At 37.4% G+C, this 26,376-nt stretch overlaps 1 protein-coding gene across 3 annotated transcripts in view; it reads right to left on the reverse strand.

Moving 5' to 3' along the window:
• The window catches only part of LOC126811173 (dehydrodolichyl diphosphate synthase complex subunit DHDDS), a 94,818-nt gene that overhangs the window by 18,561 nt on the left and 49,881 nt on the right, over positions 1-26,376 (reverse strand). The window contains exon 8 of one of the 3 annotated variants that reach the window (XM_050536717.2): positions 7,847-8,215. The exons of the other annotated variants lie outside the window; for them this stretch is intronic. Within the exon in view, the coding sequence (XP_050392674.1) occupies positions 7,973-8,215 (243 nt within the window). The 3' untranslated portion in view covers positions 7,847-7,972. Of the gene's footprint in view, positions 1-7,846; positions 8,216-26,376 lie in introns of those variants that run through there. 3 annotated transcript variants of the gene reach the window in all.

The following is a 26,376-nucleotide window of genomic DNA, read 5'->3' on the forward strand; positions in this document are numbered from 1 at the left end:
TTTTCGTATTTAATTTTTACGGTCGATCTCAGAGTAATGAAGTCAAATCCACATGCAGAAAGAAAGACGCCGTACGATGACTACAGGAAATCGAGATACGGATCGTCATTAAAAAATCACGTTTCAGTCCGGTTTGACTTTAATGATTCATTTTGCATGAACACATCTTTTAAACTTCTATACTCTTTTACTCAGGGAAATTAGAACCACAATACTCTTCTGACGGAAATATATTTCGAATCGTTTGGACTGCACACGATGGTAGAGTAGCTCTTATCAAAAAGTCACTTTAAAACACAGTTTTAAAATCGCTGTCGTGAGAAGAGAGGGCGGGACATTATAAAACAAATTCTAAATAGGATCTTAAATAAAAATAAATTACAAAACAACTTATTCCGCAGTCAATTGTTTTATTTAATTAGGGGATTAAGGAGTCACTCAAGTGTTAATGAATACACACGCCAGCTGTATATAGGCAATTAAGGACTAAACATTCCGAATATGCATTCGGTCACTGTGACATTTTTAAGAGGGTTTTCGATAATTGGCAAAGTCGTTTTTACGGGAGGTCTATTTTTGCGACTTTGAATGAAGATAGCCGAATTAATTTCAATCAGATTGGTGTGAACTTGCCGTAAAGTGGATATAGTAACCACTGGCTACACGTATCTCAAAGTTTCCAGACCCATCTTATGTGCACTTTAAAAAAACATGTGAATATATAACCGTTAATCCCTAAGGATGGTTGAGTTCGAATTTCGTGAAAATCAGACTAAAACTGCCATGTAGTTGATAAAAATAATTGTCAGGATTAGAAAATAAGAAACCAATGACTGATGTTGGACAAATTATGATTTTAATTTAAAAACGTAACCCTTTAGAGCTTGGTAAATGTAAATATTGACCTACCATGGTGGTTCCCAGGAAAATAAATTAAGAGAAAAGTGATATAATTCATATCGGTATCGCCCTGGACCATGGGCGCAGATCCGGGACGCGTCCCCACCAATATTTTTAGTGATATACTGTGTCCCCACCACTTATTTCCGATGTTTTGCTTACTGTTTATTTTTTTAAATTGAAATCATTCCAGGGCTTTTATTATTGACATTCCAGAAATTGACAGGCGGTTGTGGCGCGGACGATGAATGTTTCTCAGTCTATCATAAGCAGGCTATGGTCCAGATACCGTGATACACAATCTGTACAGGACAGACCACGCTCAGGTCGACCAAGGGCGACAACTCAAGCCCAGGATCGATTTATCCGTACCTTGGCCTTGAGAAATCGTGTCATCACAGCAAATCAGAACAGCGCTCGTCTTCAAACAGACACTGGTGTGAGAGTGAGTGGCCAGACGATTCGGAATCGACTGCATAGGGGTCACCTTCGCGCCCGACGTCCTCGCGTGATCCCTTGTTTGAGAGATCATCACATTCAGGCAAGACGTCGTTGGTGTAGGGATCGTCAACACTGGGATAATCGACGCTGGAGCAATGTGATGTTTTCAGATGAGTCAAGGTTCACTGTTGATTTTTTGGACAGACGTAGGAGGGTGTGGCGTCGTCGAAACGAGCGCCTCCAAGACGTTAACGTCATCAGACATGATCGATTTGGGGGTGGTTCTGTTATGGTGTGGGGAGGCATCACTGTTGCTGGAAGAACGGCTTTACATGTTGTTGCAGGGCGTGTTACAGGCCAGTACTACCGGGACAACATCTTGGCAGTCCATGTTGTGCCGTTCGCACGACGTCATGGCCGCCGTTTCATCTTCCAGGATGACAACGCAAGATGTCACTGGGGCAGGATCGTTACAGGTTACCTCCAACAACAGAACATCACCACATTACCTTGGCCAGCACTGAGTCCCGACCTCTCCCCCATCGAGCATGTCTGGGACATGCTTGGACAGAGGTTACGTCAACGTCAACAACGTCCTGCCAATGTCCAAGAACTTGCTGCTGCGTTGCAACAGGAATGGGACAATCTGGACCAAAATGACCTTAGACGTCTCATTAGGAGTATGCCACGTCGGATCAATGCTTGTTTGGCAAACAGAGGAGGATTTACCCTTTACTGACTTGGTTGTGATGCTGTGGTAACTTTGCTGTTTGACCCCGGGTATCATTTTACCCTTATAATGGTCAGTCTGTGCCTTACTTAGTCTAACGATCATTTGGAATAAATCGATGAATGTGAACTTCATTTCATTTTGTCATTTGTTTCTTGGTCAGTTTCATTAGGTGACTTTAATAACACTTAAAAATCAAATATCCCCTACTTTTTTTGAATAGTATATATTAAACACTTTATTCAATTTTCTTTTTTCGATTAAAAAATTGCTCTGAACTAAATGTATTTTGTTATTGGTAAAAACTCCTCAGAATCGCTGAGAATGCATATTTAGAGACCATTTTGTAACATAAATTAAAAAAATTGTAAAAGAGACCCCCCCCCACCTCACGCCACCGGCGTTCGGTTATATAGTCGGTCCTTTTGTTTCACAAACGAACCCGCCCACATTGCTTCCAGCCTAAAGACTCTGTATGAACACTTATAAATTTCTAAAGAAAATATTCTTTAAATTATTATTAGGATCTTAGGCTGGTCAAACTAACATTTGACGTAGAACAAATTGCAACAAAAGGGTTTTTGATTTCTATTGACTCATTATGTCCTTAGTAAGTCCAAAGAAGGCCAGGGGGCGTGGCCAAATCCAAGATGGCAGCCGTCGATAAAAAATTGCAAATATCTCTAAAACTATATGATTTAGACACCATATGTATTGCGGACAGATAGGAAATTGGTATCAGCGATTCCAAAAATTGCGATGTTATGTCTCTATGACGTTGCTGTGACGTCACAACGCCATACCAGACGTCCATTTATGCATCTTAACAGCAGAAACGAAGGCTGATGCAGAAAAGAGTAGGCCTACATGCTTATTATGTTGGGTTGATAAAGAAGAACAATATGTTACAAGTACGGAGAAGGGGGCTTAAAGAACTACTGCTGGATTGCCGGTAGGTGATAGTAATGTATTAGAGTAGCTGCAGGAACACGGATTCATTTCAATTGTTGAAGAAATGAAATGATGTTATACATCCTATTGTTCTGCACCGATTTGGCTTCCTTAGTGTGCTATGAGGGAAAATTTGCCCTGCAATGGCGCAACAGCCTTCTCGTATATCGAATTTCATCTGCCAAGAGGTCTTTTACTGAAAAAGTAGTGCATCAAAGGGTGAATGGGTGGGGCTGATCAATTTTGACATTTGGCCCAAAAATCATCAGAAAGAATTATATTATGACACCGGTTTTGTAGATGTACCCGAGATGTGTTACAAAACTAAACTTTCGTGGTAATGTGAACAGCACCCCCTGGCGGTGCCCCAAAAGTATTACTTTATATGTGGACAGATAGGAACTCAATACCAGAAAGTCCAAAAAGGTGGAAATCGGTCGGCCCTGTCCATGCAACATTCAATGCACTTCGACAGTATAAGCACAAAATTGGTGTCAAACATTGAGACGCTGAGCTCCTTCATGTTGCTTGTTTTTATCTATTTGGCTAATACATCATCGCTCTCAATCGGCTGCATTCTCAGAATTGATTCTATCGTCTTTATACCAGTTATGTTAGGCTACATTTTGAAGCAGTTCTAATATTTGTCCCCATACATTATCTGGTTATTTAACTCAGACGTCGGTTCGAAAGTTGCTTTTTATAAGAATACGACTCGCTGAATCCAAAGAGCTTGGGCATCCCCCCGCCCCCAAAAGTGACGGCAAATTCCGCTAGGAAGCCAAATTCAAAATAGGACCCATTTTTAGAGAAAATCATAAAGTCCCCTGTATAGTTTTTCGTGGTCCCCTAATTCAGGTATTAACATAAAATATGTTCCACCCAAAGGTATTCCAATATGACCACTATATTCGCATTGGCGGTCACGATTGGCGGGACATTTCGAAATGGAATGGGGTTTAACATCCTACAGTTCTTCTCCAGCTGGGATAATGAGGACGGAGGAACATTTTGATGTTTGTTATAGTAACGTGATGGTGTAATACGTTAAACTGGAGGTTTTCGAGGTCGTCAAATTCATATCTGAACTTCTAAATGTACTAATTTCTTCCATGGTCTACTGAACATAGATATATTGTCGAATTTGAGTAACATATTGGTGTTTTGTTCGGTCATGGCTCATTTTGCGGTTCAGATGTTAATTTGCCTACCTCGAAAACCCACTATTTGACGTATTATGCTATCACATTGCTAGCATCGAAACTTCGCGACAAATGTGGCCATATTTTGAATAAAGTCGTCATATTGTAATACTAATTTGTATTGGCATCATCCGGATTCTGAATCGGCACATATATAATTCATCAAAACACATTAGGTGGACTTTATTTCATAGTCCGCGACAGCGACATCCAGGCCCTGGGACAAGCAACTCGGCGAAAGGTTTTGAAAGACACATAGTCTCTAGCGTCACATGGGCCATGGCGTATATCTGGGGTAACTGGAGGTCACTTTGCTAAAGCACATTGGTGGGAAAATGGTCAGCAATTGGCAAAAATATCGAAAAACTGCGAGATTTTTAGCAGCTAATAAAACGAAGACCAAAGTAGAGTTTCGCTTTCAGTTTCGATCTTAATGATCAGATACCAGTCAGCCGACCTACAGCGACCATTCATTCATTGTAGCGTTCTACAGACCCGGACTAGGCCCAGATACCCTGACGATAGCATCAAACGGAACGAGAACGAGTCGGGGCTCCAGGGCAGGTGATTTATAGTTTTAAATTTACCAATTTTCCAAAGATAGGTTGCCAGCCAACAAAACATACGCCCACAGCAGCTAAATCGTCCGGGGAGTCAACAAGAGTTGTCGCATATCTTTACTTTTTTCTGTAATTAAACATTTATAATACATTAAAATCTGATAAAGAGTAACAACTAATTAAGTAATTATCAGAAAACCATTAGAATTTGTTTGGTTTTTATAAAGTTCTGCCCCATGCTAATGTTTAGTATAGAAAACTTTTAACATCATGGATTTAGTTGTTCAAGTCATAAATATTCATTGAAAATCAATATACTTGTTCGTCTCAAGACCTTAAACTCTGTGTATCAATCTGAAGTCAATCGGATGATAAATTTAGCCTCTAGAGCGTCACAAGATTTTTCAAAGTGATCAAGGGCCATAACTCTGGCAGTACTTATCAGAAATCGCTGAAAATAAATAGGCTTCTTCGTCTCATGACATTAAACACTGTGTATAAATTTAAAGTCAATCGGATATTAAATTTAGCCTCTAGAGCGTCCACAAGCAATTGTTGACGCCGGATGGACGGACGAGGGTGACGACAATATACGACCACATTTCAATGTGGGTATATAAAAACGGTGAACTGACAGAATCTGATTCCCCATGGAACTAGATACCCACATTCAGAAATGTTACCGGTTTTCTTCTGCTTTACGATCAAGTAACAGTGTGTTGGTTTTTTTTATTACTTTATACCAACAAATGCTTTTTTTTTAAACATTACCATTACGTGGTATGGGCCCTGCTTTATTTCCATCACAAGGCTTAACCTGGTGTTTGACTACCGGGCTAGTACCATTACCCTTGCTCATCAGGAAAAATACATCCCAACAGACTTTCAGCTTGAGCCAGTGGCAAAACGTAAACTGTCGGGCAGACCAGTTTTTCATCTTTTTGAACTCTGTGGTATTGACTTCCTGTCTGTCCACGTGAACGGGGCCCCCAAAACGTAATTCTGTTAGCATTACAGCCAAACATTGTTTTTTTTGTAACACATCTCGAATACACCTGTGTAAGAATATAAATCCTTAAGATGATTCTGGGGATTAACCTACATCTGAGTGGCCCAAATGTCAAAACTGGTCAGCCCCGCCCATTCAACCTTTAATGCACTTCTCCAGTAAAAGAACCCTTTGCAGTTGGAATTTAATATAAGAATGCTTTTGCGCCACTGCACGGCAAAACTCCCCTCATAGCACACTGATGGAGCCCAGTTGGAGCAGAACAGTAGGACGTATGTATCACCCCATTTCATTTCATTTCTTTTTGTTGATGTAGGCTGTTTTTGTCAACAATTGAAATGAATCCGTGTTTCCACGGCTACTGTAATAGTATCACCTTTCGACAATGCAGTCATATTTATATACTTTTAGCTTCCTTCTACATTATTGTAACATATTGTTCTTGTTTATCAACCCATAATGGGCATACCCTCTTCTCTGAATCAGCATTCGTTTTTACTGTTAACATGCATAAATGGACTAATTTTGGAAGAAATGCGACGTCTGATATCCTGTTGTGACGTCACAGAGACATAACGTCGCCATTTTTGGACTCGCTGGTACCGATTTCCTATCTGTCCGCAATACATTTATGGTGTCTAAATCCAATAGTTTTAGAGATATTTGCAATTTTTGGTCGACAGCCGCCATCTTGGATTTGGCCACGCCCCTTGTCCTTATTTGGACTCCGATTTTGGCAAACTTTCTTTTCCTTACTTATGACATCATAGTGAGTCAATAGAAAAAAAACAACCTTTTGTTGCAATTTGTTCTACGTACGACATCATTTAGCCGTCGTTTGACCCGCCTATCTACACTGCTTCGTGGAGATGTCCCAGAATGAAACCAGCGGCTGCCAGGCAGGATACACCCACATTTTCGAGAGATAGATAGAGAACAAGCTAAGAAGAAAGTGATTTCTCCTACAATCAAGGGCCATAATTCAGGAAATTACAATTCGATATGCGCAAATATCGAAAGGAACAGAGATCTTTGGGTTATAAACTTAGGGTCCACAAGCTAAAAACGTGATTTTTCGTACAAACAGGGTCCATAATCCATGAAGTTTCAATCCGATACATGCCAATATCGAAAGCAGCCGAGATCTTTTTGAGATAAACCTAAAATTCAAGTTTCGTCAAAATCGGGTAAAAATTGTGACCTGTAGAGTGTCCACAAACAAATTGTGGACGGACGTTCGGACGGACAGGGGCGACGATAATATACGTCCACATGAAAATGTGGGCATATAAAAACAAAAGCCGGAAGATATACAATATTTTCAAGAAGAGCAAGAATAAGACAGCGCGGCCTTGCCCCTTGGCCTACAGTTACTTCGGATTGTTCTGTTTCCGTATCTTTGGACGATATCTGTGAAAATTCATGTGAGGATGATATAAATTCTCGGACAGATGAATCTCTGGGTTGTTGTACAAGTTCCGATACAGGAAAGAAATTACCTGTACTACCCTTACCTGTTACAGATCAGCCGTATCAACCAACCGATTTGACTTTCATGACCACACAAACAGTCAAAATGTGCGGCAAAGCCGGTGATAAAACAAAGATTTTGAGTACATGAGAGAATAAATCGTGAATGGTGGCTTGAAAATTTGTCTTTAGATTAGATTTCGTATCATTTGCTGCCTCAGGGATTAGAATTGTTTGCCAGAAAATGATGCTGAAAATACCCACAGAGTGCGTTTTAGAGAGTCTAGTTTCAAAAATATTGCGGGGGAGCACCCCTGAACCCCCCTCTTTACCAATAGTCACCCGCGCATGGACTGTCCCCACCACTAAGTTTTGGCGATCTGCGCCCCTGCCCTGGACAGCCTGAAATTAAGGCTCCATTAACCACCTCAAAACCACTTTGAGTCGTGTAAATAGCTCAAAAGACTATATACTTTTGATCTCCACGCCCAGGGTTATTTAGGGGACTCCCAAGGAGTACTAGTTTTGGGAGGTCTGAGCGCTAAAAGGTTTATAGCCATCATCCAAATGAACTTGCCAGTGCTTAAATAATTAAAATTTATTTCCCCAATATTAATACATATATACATAAATAGCTTATAAAGTTTAATATATACAATTTTTTAAACAATTATTAAAATATGAAAACCTAACTTTCACAGCTTTGATTCTAATTTTTACATGTTAGTTTTTCAAAGTATTGAGCTCTTCTACGATTTAGCCCATCTACAAAGCATTGTACCCTATGATTCCGAATTTTGGCATACTGAGCTACTTTTGACTGGAAATTACTAGTATCCCTTGACTTGTCTCCCTTTATTTGCATTTGTTCCTCTAATTCCTCTAAAATACATTTATGATCAGATTCTCTTTGTAGTCTTTCACGTTCTATTTGGTTATTCTGACGAGCTACCTGGAAAATAATATATTTTTTTACAATATTCAATATAAACAAGCGACAGCCATGCAAGATACAGCCACATTTTGCACGAGATGGACAGAGGTTGAGATAAAAAAAAATAATGTGATTTTTTTGTACAATCGGGGGCCATAATCCAGGAAGTTACAGTTTCATAAGCACAATTATTGAAAGGACCTGAACTATGGTATTACATACTTTTACACTATTTGAAGGAGTGGCCATTTAGGTGTAATGGTGATATATTTAAACGGTTATTAAAATTGAATAACAAGCGGTTGCCAGGCAAGATACGCCTACATTTTGCAAGAGATGGACAGAGAACAAGCTCAAAAAAGAAGCAATTTTTTGTACAATCAGGGGCCATAATCCAGGAAGTTATGGTCTGATATGTGGAATATCTACAGAAACCTAGATCTTCGGGATATAAACCTGTATTTCAAGTTTCATAACCTTGTATTACATACTTTTACACTAAACAGAGAGTTTTATGGATAACATGGATTTACCCCCACTATGCCAGTTCCTTTGTTAAGGGATTAATTAACAATTAACGATGCAACAATGGGGATTAATTAAGGGTCTACCACAGAGGATTAAAACAGTTCGCTGAAAGACAGTTCAATTCAATACTTTATTCCATTTCACATCAACTTTTTTACACATTATCATACATTTTTATCATTTTAGCATAGAATGTACAAGTTATCATTCACTGAAAGACAGTTGAATTCAATACTTTATTCCATTTCACATCCACTTTTTTACACATTATTATACATTTTAGCATAGAATGTACAAGTTATCATTTAAACATTTCCTTTAATCATTTTCCATTCACTTACAAATATTTTCCTATAAAATATACATTTTCAATAATTCTAAAATTAATTTTACAAGCCTACTAAGTATCTGTCAGATCAGTGTTGTTGACAAATCACAGTGGTTCCATATATAGTATCCTCTGAAAAGAGCTCATCATCATGATAAATGTGCCCCCCCCCCCCATGGCATACTGAGTTATAGTGAGGAAATTTTAAAAATTGAGATATTGTGATTTTCACATTCTCCAACTCATTCTTCAATTTGATGTATAGTTTGTTTGAAACGGGCAAAAATTGACTGAGCTCTGTCCATTCGAAGCTACCCAACTCACAAAAGTAAGTTTTGAGAAAAAGCCAGTCAAAGATTTGGTATGTTCCAAAACAAAATCCCACAGCAACCAGGCCATTTATTTGCTGTTTTGTCGTTGAATATATCTTTCCATGGGTTTTCAGGGGTGCTGAAGACGAAAATCGTAATAAAAATTTGATCCAACGATTTCCGCCATTTATTTGCTATTTTGTCGTTTAATATTTTGTTTTTTATTTAGAATTTCAAGGGTGCTGACGACGAAAATCGTAGTAAATGTACTCCTTTCGTGATGAAACATCCATAACACATGCGGCATATTCACATGATAGTGTTAATTATACCGAAGAATAATCTATATATTAGTAGTCTGTTTTGTATATCATAACGTTGGTGAGATTAACAGTTAATCTCATCAATTAATTAGCACCCTAGTGCCAGCTAGTGGTCAGGAGATTAAGATTGTTGATTGGATAATCATCAAAGAAGCCGCCACAGCTGTACGCGTGTTCATTTAACACGTGAATTAAAATAAGATTTTGCGTGTATGATAGGTCTATTATTATTTTCAGGTACCGTAACGGTATCAAAATATGAGACCCTATAGAAATGTCAATTTTTATAGTCAAGAAATACTTACGTTCACTTTCGTGCATTCTGGCTTTGATGTAATTAAACAATGGCACAGACTCGAGAATCGCCACAATTCGGCTCGTTGGTTGTTCTCATTTTTTCGACCCATGGTGATAAAAGACTTTTAAAGAATAATATCCAGGATGCATTCCTTACTTTGCATGCCGTATGAAGAAGCGACAGTAAAGTGAATTTATCTATCAATAAAATTATCTATGAAAAGAAAATTATCTATGAAAAGAAAATTATTGGCCATTTTTTTTATTTCCATTTAAGGCCTATAAATTATTTTTTTAAAGATGAGATATCAGATAATCACTGCTTGGATTAATTATTCGGAGTAAATAAGGAGTTGTCGACGGCTTTATCATTGACCCATGACAGCTGATTAGTATTACTGAATGACACCCACCCGCATGTCGATTAATTTACATAATCAGTCACGTGGTTTGGATTAACACTCAACGGCAATCTATATACGATCAGAATTAATTTTTCTTCTGCCACTTGTAGGTACCCAAAAACATTATTGCCAAAACCAAATATTTATCGCCCGCTCGAGTCAGCCATATAACCATAATGCTTTTCACTTGGTGCCTGGGCCAATCAGCAAACGAATTGTGTAGACAGCACAGCAACAAGCGGATGTGGTTTATATTTTATAGGGGTTTTAAAACTCGATTGTATCCGTTCAAAATCAATTCATCGACATTAATTTGATCATATTTGTAAACTAGAGATTCTCCGCTTTACAACAATGCTAATTATTATGCAAGAGGAATGACCGGTCGTCCCGCAGCGAGGGAAGAAAAATAACTAATTTCGCCGAGAATTTGAACAAATAGGACAGATTTAAGAATACGGTACTCTTACAAAACGTTCTAAAATCTTTTATTGCTATTTTGATCTTTTGTATCGATAGATAGTATATTTATAGACTCATTTTTGTGAAAATCTCAATTTCGATCAAAATCAATATTTTCACTTATTTTGTCTCTAGTCCAAAATTAGATTTTACGTATTCCGACTCACTTTGATATACGCGGTCACAAATATGATAAACACAGTTCACATGCTATATGCTAAATGATTAATCTGCTGAACACAGTTCTCTACACCATGAAACTGGCCCAGTTGATAAGGTGTTAAGAAGAGCCATTCCACGAGAAAACCATGCAATATCAGGCAGATGTTCGAAGGTGGGGGTCGGCCGATTAAGTTTATACTCACAGGGTTTGGTCGACCCATCGAGCCTACTCCCCAGCCAAAATTGCCGATTTCAGAAATCAACCATTTCCGAGATACAGGCCGATTACGTTTTTCGGCTGATTTTTGTCATTTTTAGGCCAAATTATAGCTATTTTTGTTGCGCTACTACCGCTGTTGCATGACCCTGGCGAACTAGGTTTTGGTTGTTTGTGATAGTCGGGGTCTTACCCTATCACATTATATGGTCACCCGGTTCAAGTTCATTTTCCATAGGTGTCAGGAGACTACACAAGATACGTGTCTGCCCTGGACATACCTGAAATGTACCCTATCTTCAGATCGCGATAACTCCATACATGCCAAACTGAGGAGATTGAAAATCAGAATGCCTTGTATTGAGGGTAGAGCGAGGACCGCAGTTCCAAGTTTGATCGGTGTGAAGCACCGTGAGTGCTGGAGGCGCCGGAGGCTTGAAGGGCGTGCGGTTTGGGGCCGGCCTAAGGGGCCGAAGAAAATTTTGAGAAATTAGCACCTTTTTAAAGCAGTACCTTGTATTATTGGATAAAAACAGCTGGTGATTTAGGTCCATGCATCTGAGTTTTTTTTACCTATTTATATACGAAAGACTAAACAAAATGCGAATTCGTCGCCTCTATGCGAGGACGTAATGGTTCCTGGAAATTCTTTGCCGTAAGTTTCCTGGTATTTTTGTCTGACATTTGTTTTGGAAGCCATTTTGTTTGTCTTGACAACCAACACGGAAGTCGAAGTCGTAAATTATTTATACTGGGTTTTATTTATAATTGTAATTTGTTTTTTTTCACACATGGAAAACAGCTTGGAAACATTTTTTATCAAGTCAGAAGGAAATATGGCTAAGGAAGAAGCAACAACGTAACTGGCAACTAACGGTAAACCCGCCGTGTACTGTACGAGTGTGTGTATGCGAGAATGGCTCCGCGTAGCAAATAATATCCGCGAAGCAAATTAGGCATGGCCTATGACGAAATAACCACATGACATTCTAATCTCGATTAGTCCAGACATATTAGCTTATTCCATTTTATATTAATAATAATCGAGAAAACTGGAGACATGTTTTCGGCTATTTCCGTCGTTTTACTGCGAATTATGCAAATTAGACACGGCAAATGACGGAAATAACCACATGACATTTTGATCTTGATTAGTCCAGACATAATAGCTTATTCCATTTTATATTAATAATAATAAGGAAAACATGACACATGTTATTGACTATTTTCGTTGTTTTACCGACTCATACTACGACAAACAGTATCGCCATCAGATTCACAACAAACAGCTAGTATGCCGAGACAGTCGTCAATGTAAAAATAAAACGAGAGGGATTTTATCAATCAAAAAGGTCAGGCATGAAATATAATAAATTTCTTCCAATAAATTTTAAAAAACGGAATTATAAAGAGTAAAATCGGAATTCAGAATTAGACTCAGAAAATCGGAATGATTCCGACAAAATCGGAATAGTTGGCATGTATGTAACTCCACTGGAGCAGGGTTTGCGATAAAAATTAAAATCAATTTATTTGCAGCTTGACCAGTTTTAACAACATAATAAATAAAATCGTTGTCAACCAACTTGCATAAGTATGAAAATTCGTGTCGAAAGTTAACAAAAACTTTAATTTTGATTGGGATACATCGGCGGAAATTTTCAGGTACCCAATCGCCAATATTGTTATTCAAAGGGTCAATATATCAACTCCGGCTCCCCGTCAACCCGCTTTGTCAAAATATTCAGTATCGGTGTGGTTTGATATCTCCCAGTGAATATGGATTTTTGCAAATTCTCGATCTAGAATGTCGATCCTGATTATTTAAACATTTTTTTTCTATGAAAAATGAGAAATTTCAATTCAAAATTTTGAAAAACAGTAGAGTTAGAGCAGATGAAAGTCGACAATTATGCAAAACAGACCCAATTTCCATGAAAATCGCCTATTTAGTCTTCACCGTAAGTTCACACGTTGCTCTATCGACAAACCATATCTCATTCAAAAATATTGAAAAACAAATGAGTTAAGAGTTGTAGACCAGGAGCCCAGGGGGCCAACCTAGCTGAAAAGTGTACCAATTTTTTCCTATATGTTATCAATGCATGTATATCTGGTATCATCAGAATGGCAGTGGTCATTCATGATTCCTGTAGTGGTACTGAACAACTCAAAGCTGTTTAAGGTGGTACAGATTTCAACTAATCTAGCCTAGCTGTGGACTGGAAATTAGATAACTCTTGTCAGGGATACTCTACCACTACAAATGTCTGACAATTACATATAACAATTAAAAATCACATGTCAACAAAATATTCAAATCCGCAAATAATAAAAATAGGAACACCTCGCTATTTTTGTACGCCCACATTCTCGTGTGGATGTATATTGTCCGCCCGTCTGTCAACAATTTGTTTATGGGCACTCTACAGGTCACAATTTTTATCCATTTTCAACAAAACTTGAAATATAGGTTTATGTCCCTAAGAATTCAGCTCCTGTCGATATTGGTATATATCGGACCGTAACTTCATGGACTATTATGGCCCCTGAACTTACGTAAAACCACGTTTTAGCTTGTGGACACTGCACATGGAGGTTACAATTTTTATCCGATTTTGATGAAACTTAAAAGGTACGTTTATAACCCAATGAACTCGGTTCCTTTCGATATTCTCGCATATTGGATCTTAACTTCCTGGATTATGGCCCATGATTGTACAAAAAGTCGCGTCTTTAGCTTGTAGCCCCTCTAGAGGTCACAATTTTTTTTTTGATTTTTAAAAACGTTAATGATGGCGGAGTTCGAATTTCGTGAAAATCGGACAAAATGGCCTCTCCTCGTACGCAAATAGTCTAAAAGTATGTAATTCCAAGGTTGTGGACACCCACGAGGTCACAATTTATATCTGATTTTCATGAGACTTAAAATAATTATGTTTAGATCCCAAAGATCTCGGTCCCTGTCGATATTTGCGCACATCGGACTGTGACTTCGTGGAATATGACCCCCAATTTTAAGAAAAATCGCGTTTTGCCACATGGTGTTTGTTTATATTTTTTAGGGGTTTAAAAAAGGGTTAGGGTTGCAGCCCCCCCCCCCCCAACAATATATATTTCACAGCTAAGCCTCTGCAGTGGTGAAATGATATGCTAATAGCAGATAAGCGATAAAAGATGAATTGTGAATAGTCGATACTGTACTCGGGGTACAACAATAATAAATATTTCACAGCTAAGCCTCTGCAGTGGTGAAATGATATGCTAATAGCAGATAAGCGATAAAAGATGAATTGTGAATAGTCGATACTGTACTCGGGGTGAGATATCCACAAATGTGTTATTTCCCTTTTCGCCCCTTTGTATGACGGATTATGTTGGCCATGGCTGTTGCGGAAGTCGAGTGGTCACGTGATAAATTGTACATGAGAGTGGTTGGTCAATTTGCCAAAAGTAAATCAACAAATAAACGGACAAGTTATTAATGGTCTTTTAAGATTAAAATTATAATCTGATAATCATTAACTGTTCAGGGATTAAAAACTGGCATAGTGGGGTGACCCCATAACATTCACTGCTAACAATAAACTAATTAACAGTTTGAATCAAAAGCCATTCAAAGTTAAACCTCATACCTATAAAAACTATTATTAATCAATAAGAAATCCTTAAAGGGAAGAAAATACACAATTATACTTATACTAAAACAACAGTTCCCACTTCTGAGTGCAATAAAAAATATTTATTGATGCAGAATGTTAGAAATGAAGTATGGTACACAATAACTTTACAACAGCAGTGGGAGGAAACCGGAATAACCGGAGAAAACCCACGAGGTTAAACAGGCGACATCATCATCCGAGTCACTACATTTTGTACACTCATCAAACCATAGATTATGATCAAACACACTGAACTGCAACACAAATATCTACGATTTCTACGTGAAGCAAAAAACTGGACAAAAAACCGCTATTTTGCGTAAAAACCCCCCCAAAAAACCCACACTCTGTAGCGTAATCCAACTCACACAGTATTCCTTGGCAACTATGAATGGGATCCTGTACAAATCATGTCTTAAATTGGCGAAAATTCGCAAAAAGTTACAGAAATTTTACTCAAAACATTGACAGGACGGCCATGCTGGATTTAGACAATGGCGTCAAAAGGGGATTTCCCGTGGAACCACCTGTAAAAACGATACAGGAAATTCCGTAGCCATGCAATTTCAGCCTTTGTTTACTCTACGGCGTAGGCCGTAGCCATGCACTTATGGGTTAATCTCTATTACGAATACAGAATAAGAACAAATAGTAAATAAGAAATCATATATATTGATATACCATTAATCTCCAATTCCTATATAAGGTTTAAAACAGTTAGTATGTAACAAAACATATTATAAAGGTCTAGGACCCTAACAATCTGTACACAATTGAAACCATAATAAACGAAAGAATGAAACTAACCATATATGACTCTAATTACAACTAATATTATTATTAAAGGGCGGGTGGGGGGTGGTGACAAATCATAACAAATACTAGTAACGAAATAATAAAATACACAAACTACAATTGTACTGATTAAGATTAAGTGTAAACATTAATAATAAGGTCTTCCAAAATGAATGACAATAGCTTCTTTAGTGGCATAAACAATTGAACAAGTACTAAGCACAAAACCATATAGTGGAACCCAATATCCTATTAATTAAAGCGACGTTCCACCGAGTTATTCCGTTCCCAAGAAGATGATGAAAGACAAAACAAAAATTGAACATTTACACTATGACACTTGAACATATCCTATCGCCGATGAAGGCCTATAATCACAGTAAGTCTACACTAAGAACGAATTAGTTAATAGTTCCTAATATCAACGAGTCATACGCGTGTGGTCGGTATATTCCAGTATCCCGTCTGAGTTCTGGCTGGTTTCTTCTGATGTGAATCGCTTCAAGAATTTTCCTGGTTTTTTTTCGGGTGCTGGTTTACGGCTAGCGTCTGTGTCAAGTCCCAATTTACACGGTGCCGTCTATTATTACTTAGATGTTCTGCTACTGATGATTGGTGTTCTTTGATTCTCTTATCCAATGGTCGTTTGGTCTCCCCTATATACTTTTTGTTGCAGGAGCAGGTTATTTCGTAAATACAACCCTTAGGTGGTGGTGGGTCGGTCTGTTCTTTTATAACATTTGCTGCCAGAATGTTTTGAATTGTTTACCACTAGAGAAGCAGACCTCGATTCCTGCTTGTTGAGGTATCTTCTAATTTGGTGCGATCTTGTATCAATAAAGGGGATGGATACACTTATACCACTCGTAGCCAGTTTAGAAGGTTTAGGATTTTTATCTTTGTCGATGGTTACTTCTCTGATGGCTTGGTTAACAAATTGTTTTGGGTTTGGGTAATTATTAAATTCGGTTAAGACTTTCCGTAAATGCGTTAATTCTATAGCTAATGAATCTTCTTGACATATGGTGGTGGTGCGCTTTGTAAGGGTTGACACAATGGACTTCTTAATGTTCAATGGGTGATTTGACTTGAAATGAATATATTGGTCTGTATGAGTGGGTTTACGATACACTGACGGTTTAAGGTTGTCTCCATCTTGGTAACCAATACGTCCAGAAATTGAATAGTGCCATCTTCATCAGCTTCCATGGTGAAGTTAATTCTGTAAGTCTGGCTGTTGAGATGTTGCAGGAGGCAGTTGGGGTCATCATCTTTCTTGAGCACAACCAAGGTGTCGTCCTCCTTCCGATACCAGACCACAAGTTTGATGGCTGATGTCTTTAGCGATTCTTGTTCGAGGGACGTCATGAATACTTCAGATACCAAAGGTAAGAGTGGTCTACCCATGAGTAAGCCATGGATCTGCTCATAGAAGTCGTCACTCCATCTAAAATGGAGGAAATACATACTTTTATGAGTTCTATAATACTGTCGGTGTTGAGAGTTGTGTTTAGTGGGGTATCAAGGTCGTTTATCCCGTCTCTAAAAAGTTGTAAGGTATGATCACGGGGCACATTAGTGAAGAGGTCCACTACATCTTAAGAGATGATCTTACAGTCGGAGTTTACCTGTCTTATTTTCTTACAGAATTCACCAGAGTCTTGTATAAATGATTCGGCTGTTTTCCCTAAAGGTGACAGGAGCTTGGAGAGGTATTGGGAGGTATTGTAGTAAACTGAGTCCCTGGAGCAAATAATAAGTCAGGCCTTGACTGGGTCTTTGTGGATCTTGATGGTCGCTCTAGCATATGGTGGCACTGGGTATGATGGTTTAAGTTTGTAATATAAACTGTTATCAAGTTGGTTGTCATCTTTCAGTTTGGTCAGTACCTTGTGTAAGTTAGCTTCATGCCTCGCGGTTGGGTCCTTCCGAATCTTCCGGTAGGTGGTATTATCATTTAGTAGGTTTTTTACGGTAGACATATAGTCATGCTGGTTCATTATGACTGTGGCTTTGCCCTTATCCGCTGGGACAATAGATATTGCAGCACAAATTAGAAATTTCCTCGATTCTGATTGGTCGAAAAGTGTGGTCGAATGGACAATAAACCCCCTCTAAATTATCAAGGCAAATTACTGCGTATAAATATAACAGTGTACTTTTTTTCATTTTTGTGCTCAATGATCTTCCTTAACTCAAATCTTTATTGGCAAATATCTTCAAGGAATTCTGCACACATGACTATCACACCATTTTCAAACATCATCTTTTATGAAATCACATTTACGAAATACATAAAACTGTAGAAAATCAGTCATAAATTAATCAAAACCATTTTCAGGTATCCAGATATATTCGTAACTAGGCAGTGACAGTAGGCCTATGTTTTCTTTTTTGGTAGGCTAGCTTCACTCACCAATTTTTATTAATCAGGTGGTGGATTTTAAAAAAAAAAAATCATGCTTTCAAAATCTGACTAGTATGATCTACCTAATAATAAGTCATTAGTCATAAGGAATCGCTTGAAAATACAATGAGGGAGTCGAATATAGCAGCTGAAATATAAGCCTAATCATTAATTTATGCCAAAATTGTCATTTGTTGACAACACGTCAGAACAGCTACTGTCCGAACCATCGTAAATTTTAAACGGATTACTTCGATTATGATCAAACTACTTAACTTTGGTTATCATAAACTTACCTGTGTGTTTGAAATCAACTCCCGTTAATTAAAATCCATTGCACAATTTAATATCCCAACCAATAAAAAAGTCATTTTTGTTGCCAAGAATTACTCCTCTTTTAGTCTCGGATAGCAGGGCGGAATTATTTCAATCACGCTGACACTCGTCTCGAAATACCGCAATAATACTAATTTCTTGTTCTTTTAAAAATCTTCAAACGTTAAAAATATTTTTTGTTGTCGATATCAGAATAACATTTTCTTTCATAATTCATTTACCAGCAACTCGAGACTCAAACATTTTAAATTTGCAGAAAAGCAAGAGACCGTCTATAATCTATTGAAAATATTTTGAAAAATGACCAAATAACGACTTTTTAAAATGGGTGTAAAAATGTTTCCTAAATAGTTCCGAAGAAAATCTCCAAATATTTGTGCTACAATATCGATAAACACGTTCCTGTTCCGCATTTATCGGGTGTTTATTGTCCATTTAACCATGTTTAAATTATCCATTAGAACAACTCGACGCTAATAATTCAAGCATGGTTAAATGGACAATAAACTCCCTCTAAATACATAACAGGAAGTGTTTATCTCCTAATTGTCTTATCAGACTTCAGTTGTTGAAGGGCTTCCTGTTCTTTACCTGTCAAGGTTCCTTCTTGTTTGTGTGGTTATTTCTTAGGTAAATTAGTAATTTGGTGTCAGAGATAGTCTATTTTACCACCCGGTGCCAGTTGACACAATCCCTTCTCAATATTGGTGATGTAATTATCATAGTTCTTGGGTTTGGTAGTTGGTATGAACTTGAGTCCTTTAGATAAAAGGGAGATTTGGGTGTCAGTTAGGATCTTAGAGCTTAGGTTGATCACAGTTTTGGTAAGGTAATCATTCTTTGCACTTTTTGTTGGGTAATTTTTGCCAGATTTGGTTTCTAAAAGGTTGTGGAATTTCTGGATTTGTCGTCGTTTCACTTTATGGTTTAGTTTAAGGTTGTTCTTGGCCTGCATGTCGTTGAGGGTAGTGTAAAGATTAGCAGTTAATTGGGATTTCAGTTGATCGCGTAGATCATTATTCACTCTGGTGATTCTTTGCTTTTCATTCCTATAATGTTGTATCCTTTCACAGACGAGACACTTACTAGCTTTTTCCAGGATCTTATCTGCAGCTGAAGAGTTTACACTATTTGCGTACAAGGAGCGTCCATTTTGTCGAGCAGTTTCGATCCAATTTTTACAAAATTCAAACTGAACCAACATTATGGTGCACAAACGTCATTCCTTAAATAGCCCCACGCCCCTTTAACAACTGAATTTTCTGTTAGACCATTTATTCTACACTCTTTGATGTGCTTTCTAGATTAATTAATTTCATAACTATTGAAGAGGACCAGTTGGTTGTTTATATTGTTTTATTTACCTAACGATCAATGATAAGTTCACCAATGTTTTTGTAATAAAGTAGACCCGTATTGTTTGCTGATTGACTTTATCCCATGATTTAAAAAATTGGCGATGGTTAATATTGGGTCAACAATAATTCCTTAAATTGCGCCGGAGCCCCTTTTACATAAACGGAATTCGCATTTTATAAGACGGCGATTATTCGTACATGTATGTCGGGCCAAAAGGTCATTTCTTAAATAGTACGAACCTCCCTTTAACACGAGAAATTGGAATGATATGTTTCGGCATGATAAATAATGTTAAAACTAATCGTTAATCTATTTTCCGTACACGAAACTAAACAACTCCAAATATAAGGAAACATTGTCGTGAATTTATCAGTTAGATTTTCGGCTGATATCTTTTACCGCTTACATAATGTACATTATTAAAAATTTACGCAATATGTAAAAAGTATTTACCTTACCTTTTATACTCATAGTGTAGATGTTAAATATCCTTAATAATTATCACAGGCAAATATAAAAATAATACCAATCCAAATTACTATCCTTTTGCATATAAACTTGCATATATAATCAACTTGGAATACCAAAATTTAAATCGTAACGCATTGTGGTCTAAACGGTATCATAAATTATAAAATAAACCATAAATCAATGGACCTGTTGTAAGGTGAACACTGCATGGTTTCTGGCAACTTTGGGTCTTTGCGGCATAATGTAGTCTTAACCAATAAAAACAACAAAGTGGCTACGTGCGATTTTATTCTTTGATCTTGGATCCAAGGGACATTTCTGTTATTCAAACCAATCTGCACGAGAATGACAACATACAAGTTGACAGTTATCATTGATTTGGGGTTCATGTGGAATAGATTCTTCCATCGAAATACAGTTATTCTTTTCTAAAATAAAACGAGTGCCTTGGATTTTTGCGTGGATTTGATAGCGGTAATAATTAACTAATATTCTCTTACATCGGAGACTTGTGTCGCGTTCATTTCATTTTTACGGTAAGTACGAACTTATGTCTGATTTGAAAGCGCTTTCGAACCCCGTTGCAAGTTCTATTTGTCTTATTTCTATTTGTAAGACCGGTAACCCAAATACCGTTATAGTTTGCAATTTAAAGTCTATCTTTGCCGTGATTCGAGAGTAGTTCTTAACTATAAACTCATAATATAGTAAATATGCAAAACAATTTGAACACGGCATAAATATCTAAACTGTGTAATACATGTATAGTCTTATGCATACGTGTCCTTCAAAGTGTACTAGACATGCAGCTTTACATGACTGGTTGGAAATGTAACCGCATATATCGTGCAGAATATGCGAGCACGCATGTTCTAACTATACAACGTGACCTAATGCGTCCGTATTATTAACGAAAATATTCAACATTCATAACATCGTGGCTGTATATCGTTTTGACATCGATTGTTTATGACAAATAAATACCGTTAATTTTGCATGTAAAATTACACCGAGGCCTATCGTGTCGCACGACTATCGTGGCACACGATAGCGACTGCTACACCGAGTTATTTATCGTGGCAATATCGTGGCGTTATCGTGGCAATTTTCAACAAAAAACGACACGATAATCGTGTTTCATCAAAGCGTCGCGGCGGGCGTACTGTACTTAAGTCTCCAATGCTTATAGCGATGGCTTCTTGTAGTTGGTCCGGGGGAGGACGAGGTGCTAAAGCACCCTTGCAATTGTGTTTTCGCAGATATTCCATTCTCCTGTAAGGTTTATTACAGGTGACACAGGTGAACTTCGGTGCCACATGCCTCTCTTTGAGGTGGCGAAGTAGGTGGCACTTCTTGGAGAATACTTTTCCGCATTGATGACAGGCGTCCATATTGGTTGAAGAGTTGCTATGACGTCGGGTATCGTATTGTGACGTAAGGCGAGTAGCTAAACATGGAATAGTGATAAAAAAGTGGCATAGTCGAGCTTAAAAAGGGGTGTGGTGTTGGGATGATAAAATAGATATAAAGTAGCAAATAGCTAAACGCGAATTGGTGATGAAAAGGGTGGCATGGTAGCACTAAAAAAAGGGGGGTAGGGAGGCTAAAAAGGATCTAAAGTTGGGACACCCAGTGGGTAAGGTTAAATAGAGATTGAAAAGGGGGGTGCCCAAGTTTAGATTTTGTCGTTGATACCATGTGGTTGAAAGGTTGGTTTTTTTTTAAAAATCTACTAATCCAATGTAATTCAATTGTACGTCTGTTGGTAGTAGAAGTATGAAGCTCAGGGTCTGTGCCAAGTTGTTTGATAATTTGGTAGTTGAGGTTTCGACTAGAATGTCTCGGTAAATTGAAGTGGGAGTCGACTGGGGTGTCTCTCCTGTGGGTGATATCAGCGTAGTGTTCCTACCAGTGATGTGATTTTGCTTGTATATTCCGGACATGTCCGACGCTATTTTCCAAACGTCCTAAATTGTCCGACCAGAAATATGCCATCAAGACATGATAAATAATATTCAAAATTCCAAAATTAATATAGTATACTGAGTGCATAACTACCACTCAACCAGATTATCGTTGATAATAGGCTGGATTGATTAGGTAATTAAGTGATCAACGTATTTATCGTTTTATGCCGTCAATACACCTACCTTGATTAACTACTTAATCTGCTTTGATTGGCTGACTTAATTCTTTGTCGGACAATGATAAATAATATTCAAAATTCCAAAATTAATATAGTATACTGAGTGCATAACTACCATTCAACCAGATTATCGTTGATAATAGGCTGGATTGATTAGGTAATTAAGTGATCAACGTATTTATCGTTTTATGCCGTCAATACACCTACCTTGATTAACTACTTAATCTGCCTTGATTGGCTGACTTAATTCTTTGTCGGACAATCCTGAACAGATGTCATTGCTTCTCTTTGTCAAACTATATATCAATCCAATAAACTTAATCTATGTGATTAACCCGTGATTTCTCCTTTGTCTCATGTTTTAATCTCCTTGATGTCGGCCGTAGACATTAGTCATATATGTCACATATCCTAATAGTATATAACACCCCAAATCAATATACATTGCGTCCGATAACTTGTCTGTGATATTTCTTCAGTGGAAGCTGAAGTTAAATAAAGCTATTTCACACACACGCAAAATGATAGTACAAATCTCGCGAGACACGTGGAATTAAGAGGTGTAAACGTGCCGAATATAATACGTCTAATGTCGGCAGAAAAGATTCTATTTTGATGGCATATTGTCGGATTTATGATCATATTTTGAATGGGGTTTATGTTTTTAAATAAATAAATAAACACGCTAAGAAATGTTGACGAATATTTCGATTGGAATAACGTAAGTAGTAACAGTAATTGTTTTTAGACAATAGCGCATGCTTAGAGTCGAATGGGATTATTTAGCAGTTGGTGTCACTCGCTCGTTCTGTTAGAGCGACGTTTACTAGGTTTACTGCCAAATAAATTTCGGGATGTCATTTTTTTTACCTTCCGTATATAAATCGAAAAGGAGCATAAGACGAATGCCGGACTTTGCTGAAAAATGTATCGACTTATGACCCGAAAAATACGGTAATATTGGGGGAATTTGAAACCGGTACGGATGGGCAGTAGTCGGCACGCTTTCATTCTATGGTATTACGATGTCATGTAATTTTTTAGGAATATTATCGACATAAATTTGAATACCGTACGGGAATTAAATATGAAAAATTACGAGGTGCATCTAATTTTTTTTTTATTACGTATGAATTTGAATATTTTGTTGACACGTGATTCTTAATTGTGGTTTGAAAACGCCTGCTTAAATAACGATAAGAGTTATGTCCCTTTATTTTCGGGAAGAAAATGTCCGACAACTAAAATTTTGAAATCCCATCCCTGGTTCCTACGCATTGGATTATTAGATTAAAAACCTTCCAACCACACGGTATCAACGACAAAATCTAAACTTGGGCACCCCCCTTTTCAATCTCTAGAAATAAACTGCAAGAGCCAGATAATAACTGATTCAAAGTAGTGCCGATTAATCGGATGCCGTATAAATTCTATAATGTCAATGTCTGTACTGCGTTCTGTTTTTTTTTCTTCTTGTGATTGTTTGTTGATAAGTAAATTATAAAATGAAAAATGATGCGTGAACACTGAATAGCTGATTGTATATTATTGAGCTGAGTAAGACATTCCTGTGTTCTGACTTACCCCTACAGCTTTAACTGCTAATTAAAAATCCAATACCGACAATAGATTACAATTCACTAGTACTACAGTTCCCGTACATAATATTTTAACTTATATAGCGATAATCATATTGACGAAAAACAACAGAAGCCTCAGAAATCGGATAATAATTGTGACCTCCAGAGGGACCACAAGCTAAAAGATTGGTTGCCAGGCAACAAAACATATGCCCACAGCAGCTAAATCGTCCGAGCAGTCGACAAGGGTTGTCACATATTTATTCTTTTGTAGGTAATTAGGGGAATTTAATAGACAATTTCATACAGATGACATTATAATTTCCGTTGTTTGAAGGTTCAGAAGGTTCTAAAATCTAAAACAAGGGCCGTAACTCTGGAAGCAATCTACAGAAATTGTTCAAATTCGGCAGGCTTTTTTCGTTTAAATAATTCAAATAATGCATATGAATTTCATACAGATCGACAAAGTAAATCAAGGGCCATAACTCTAGACGAAATTGATGGAAATTGCTGACATTCAATAGGCTTGTTTGTCTTCATTTCACTAATTTAGGTGATAACTGAAACTCAATAGGCTTGTTAGTTTTACTAATTTAAATGATACATATAAATTTCATACAGATCGCATAATAACTTTTGTCGTTAGAGCATTTACAAGGTACAACAAAGTGAAACAAGGGCCATAACTCACGACGTAATTAACGGAAATTGCTGAAATTAAATAGGCTACTTCATTTCACTAATTTAAATGATGCATATCAATTTCAAACAGATTGGATGATAACTGTTGTCATTAGAGCGTTCACAATATTCAACAAAGTGAAACAAAGGCCATAACTCTAGATGTAATTAACGGAAATTGCTGAAATTCAATAGGCTTCTTTGCTTTACTAATTTAAATGATGCATATAAACTTCATACAAATCGTTTGATAACTTTTGTCATTAGAGCGTTCACAAGGTGCAACAAAGTAAAACAAGGGCCATAACTCCAGAAGAAATTAACGGAAATTGCTGAAATTCAAAAGGCTTCTTCATTTCACTAATTTAAATGATGAAATTGCTGAAATTCAATAGGCTTCTTCATCTCACTAATGCAAACAACATATATCAATTTCAAAACAATCGGTTGATAAATGTAGTCTGTAGAGCGTTCACAAGAAATTTCGTACAAACAGGGGCCATATTCCATGAAGTTTTGATCCGATACATGCCAATATCGAAAGCAGCAGAGATCTTTTGGAGATAAACCTATATTTCAAGTTTCGTCAAAATCGGATAAGAATTGTGACCTCTAGAGTGTCCACAAACAAATTGTGGACGGACGGACGGACAGGGGCGACAGCATAATACGTCCACATGAAAATGTGGGCGTATAAAAATTGTGACCTCTATAGGGTATTCAACAAAACGGTGGCCATTTTGTCTGTCAGTTTTGGCCTGATTTTCAAGAAATTCGAACTCAACCATCTTTAGGGTGTAACGGTGATATATTAAAACAAATTTTTAAATCAGATAAAAATTATGACCTCTATAGGGTCCACAAGCTAAAAACGTGATTTTTCGTACAATCAGGGGCCATAATTCAGGAAGTTACGGTCCGATATGCGCGAATATCGAAAGGAACCGAGATCTTTAGGCTATAAACTTACATTTCAAGTTTCAACAAAATTGGATAAAAATTGTTACCTCTATAGGGTCCAAGACCTTGATATACCATAGTTTTACGCTATTTGCGAATGATGGCATCCTTAGGGTGTAACGGTGATATATTAATATGTTTTTTTAAATCGGATAAAAATTATGACCTCCAGAGGGACCACAAGCTAAACCAGCGGCTGCCAGGCAGGATACGCCCACATTTTCGAGAAATGGATAGAGAACAAGCTAAAAAGAAAGTAATTTTTCCTACAATCAAGGGACATAATTCAGGAAATTACAATTCGATATGCGCAAATATTGAAAGGAATCGAGATCTTTGTGTTATAAACTTACATTTCAAGTTTCAACAAAATCGGATTAAAATTGTGATCTCTATAGGGTCCAAAAATTTGATATACCATATTTTTACGCTATTTGATAACGAAGGACGGCCATTTTATCTGTCACCTTTGGGCCGATTTTCACGAAATTCGAACTCAGCCGTCCTTAGGGTGTAACGGTGTTATAATAATACGTTTTTATAATTCAGATAAAAATTATGACCTCTATAGGGTCCACAACCTTGATATACCATATTTTTTACGGTATTTGAGAATGAAGGGCGGCCATTTTGTCTGTCAGTTTTGGGCCGATTTTCACGAAATTCGACCTCGGCCGTCCTTAGGGTGTAACAGTGATATAATAATACGTTTTTTTTAAATCGAATAAAAATTATGACCTCTATAGG

This window comes from Patella vulgata, chromosome 2, assembly GCF_932274485.2.
Source record: "Patella vulgata chromosome 2, xgPatVulg1.2, whole genome shotgun sequence".
Lineage (NCBI taxonomy): Eukaryota > Metazoa > Mollusca > Gastropoda > Patellidae > Patella > Patella vulgata.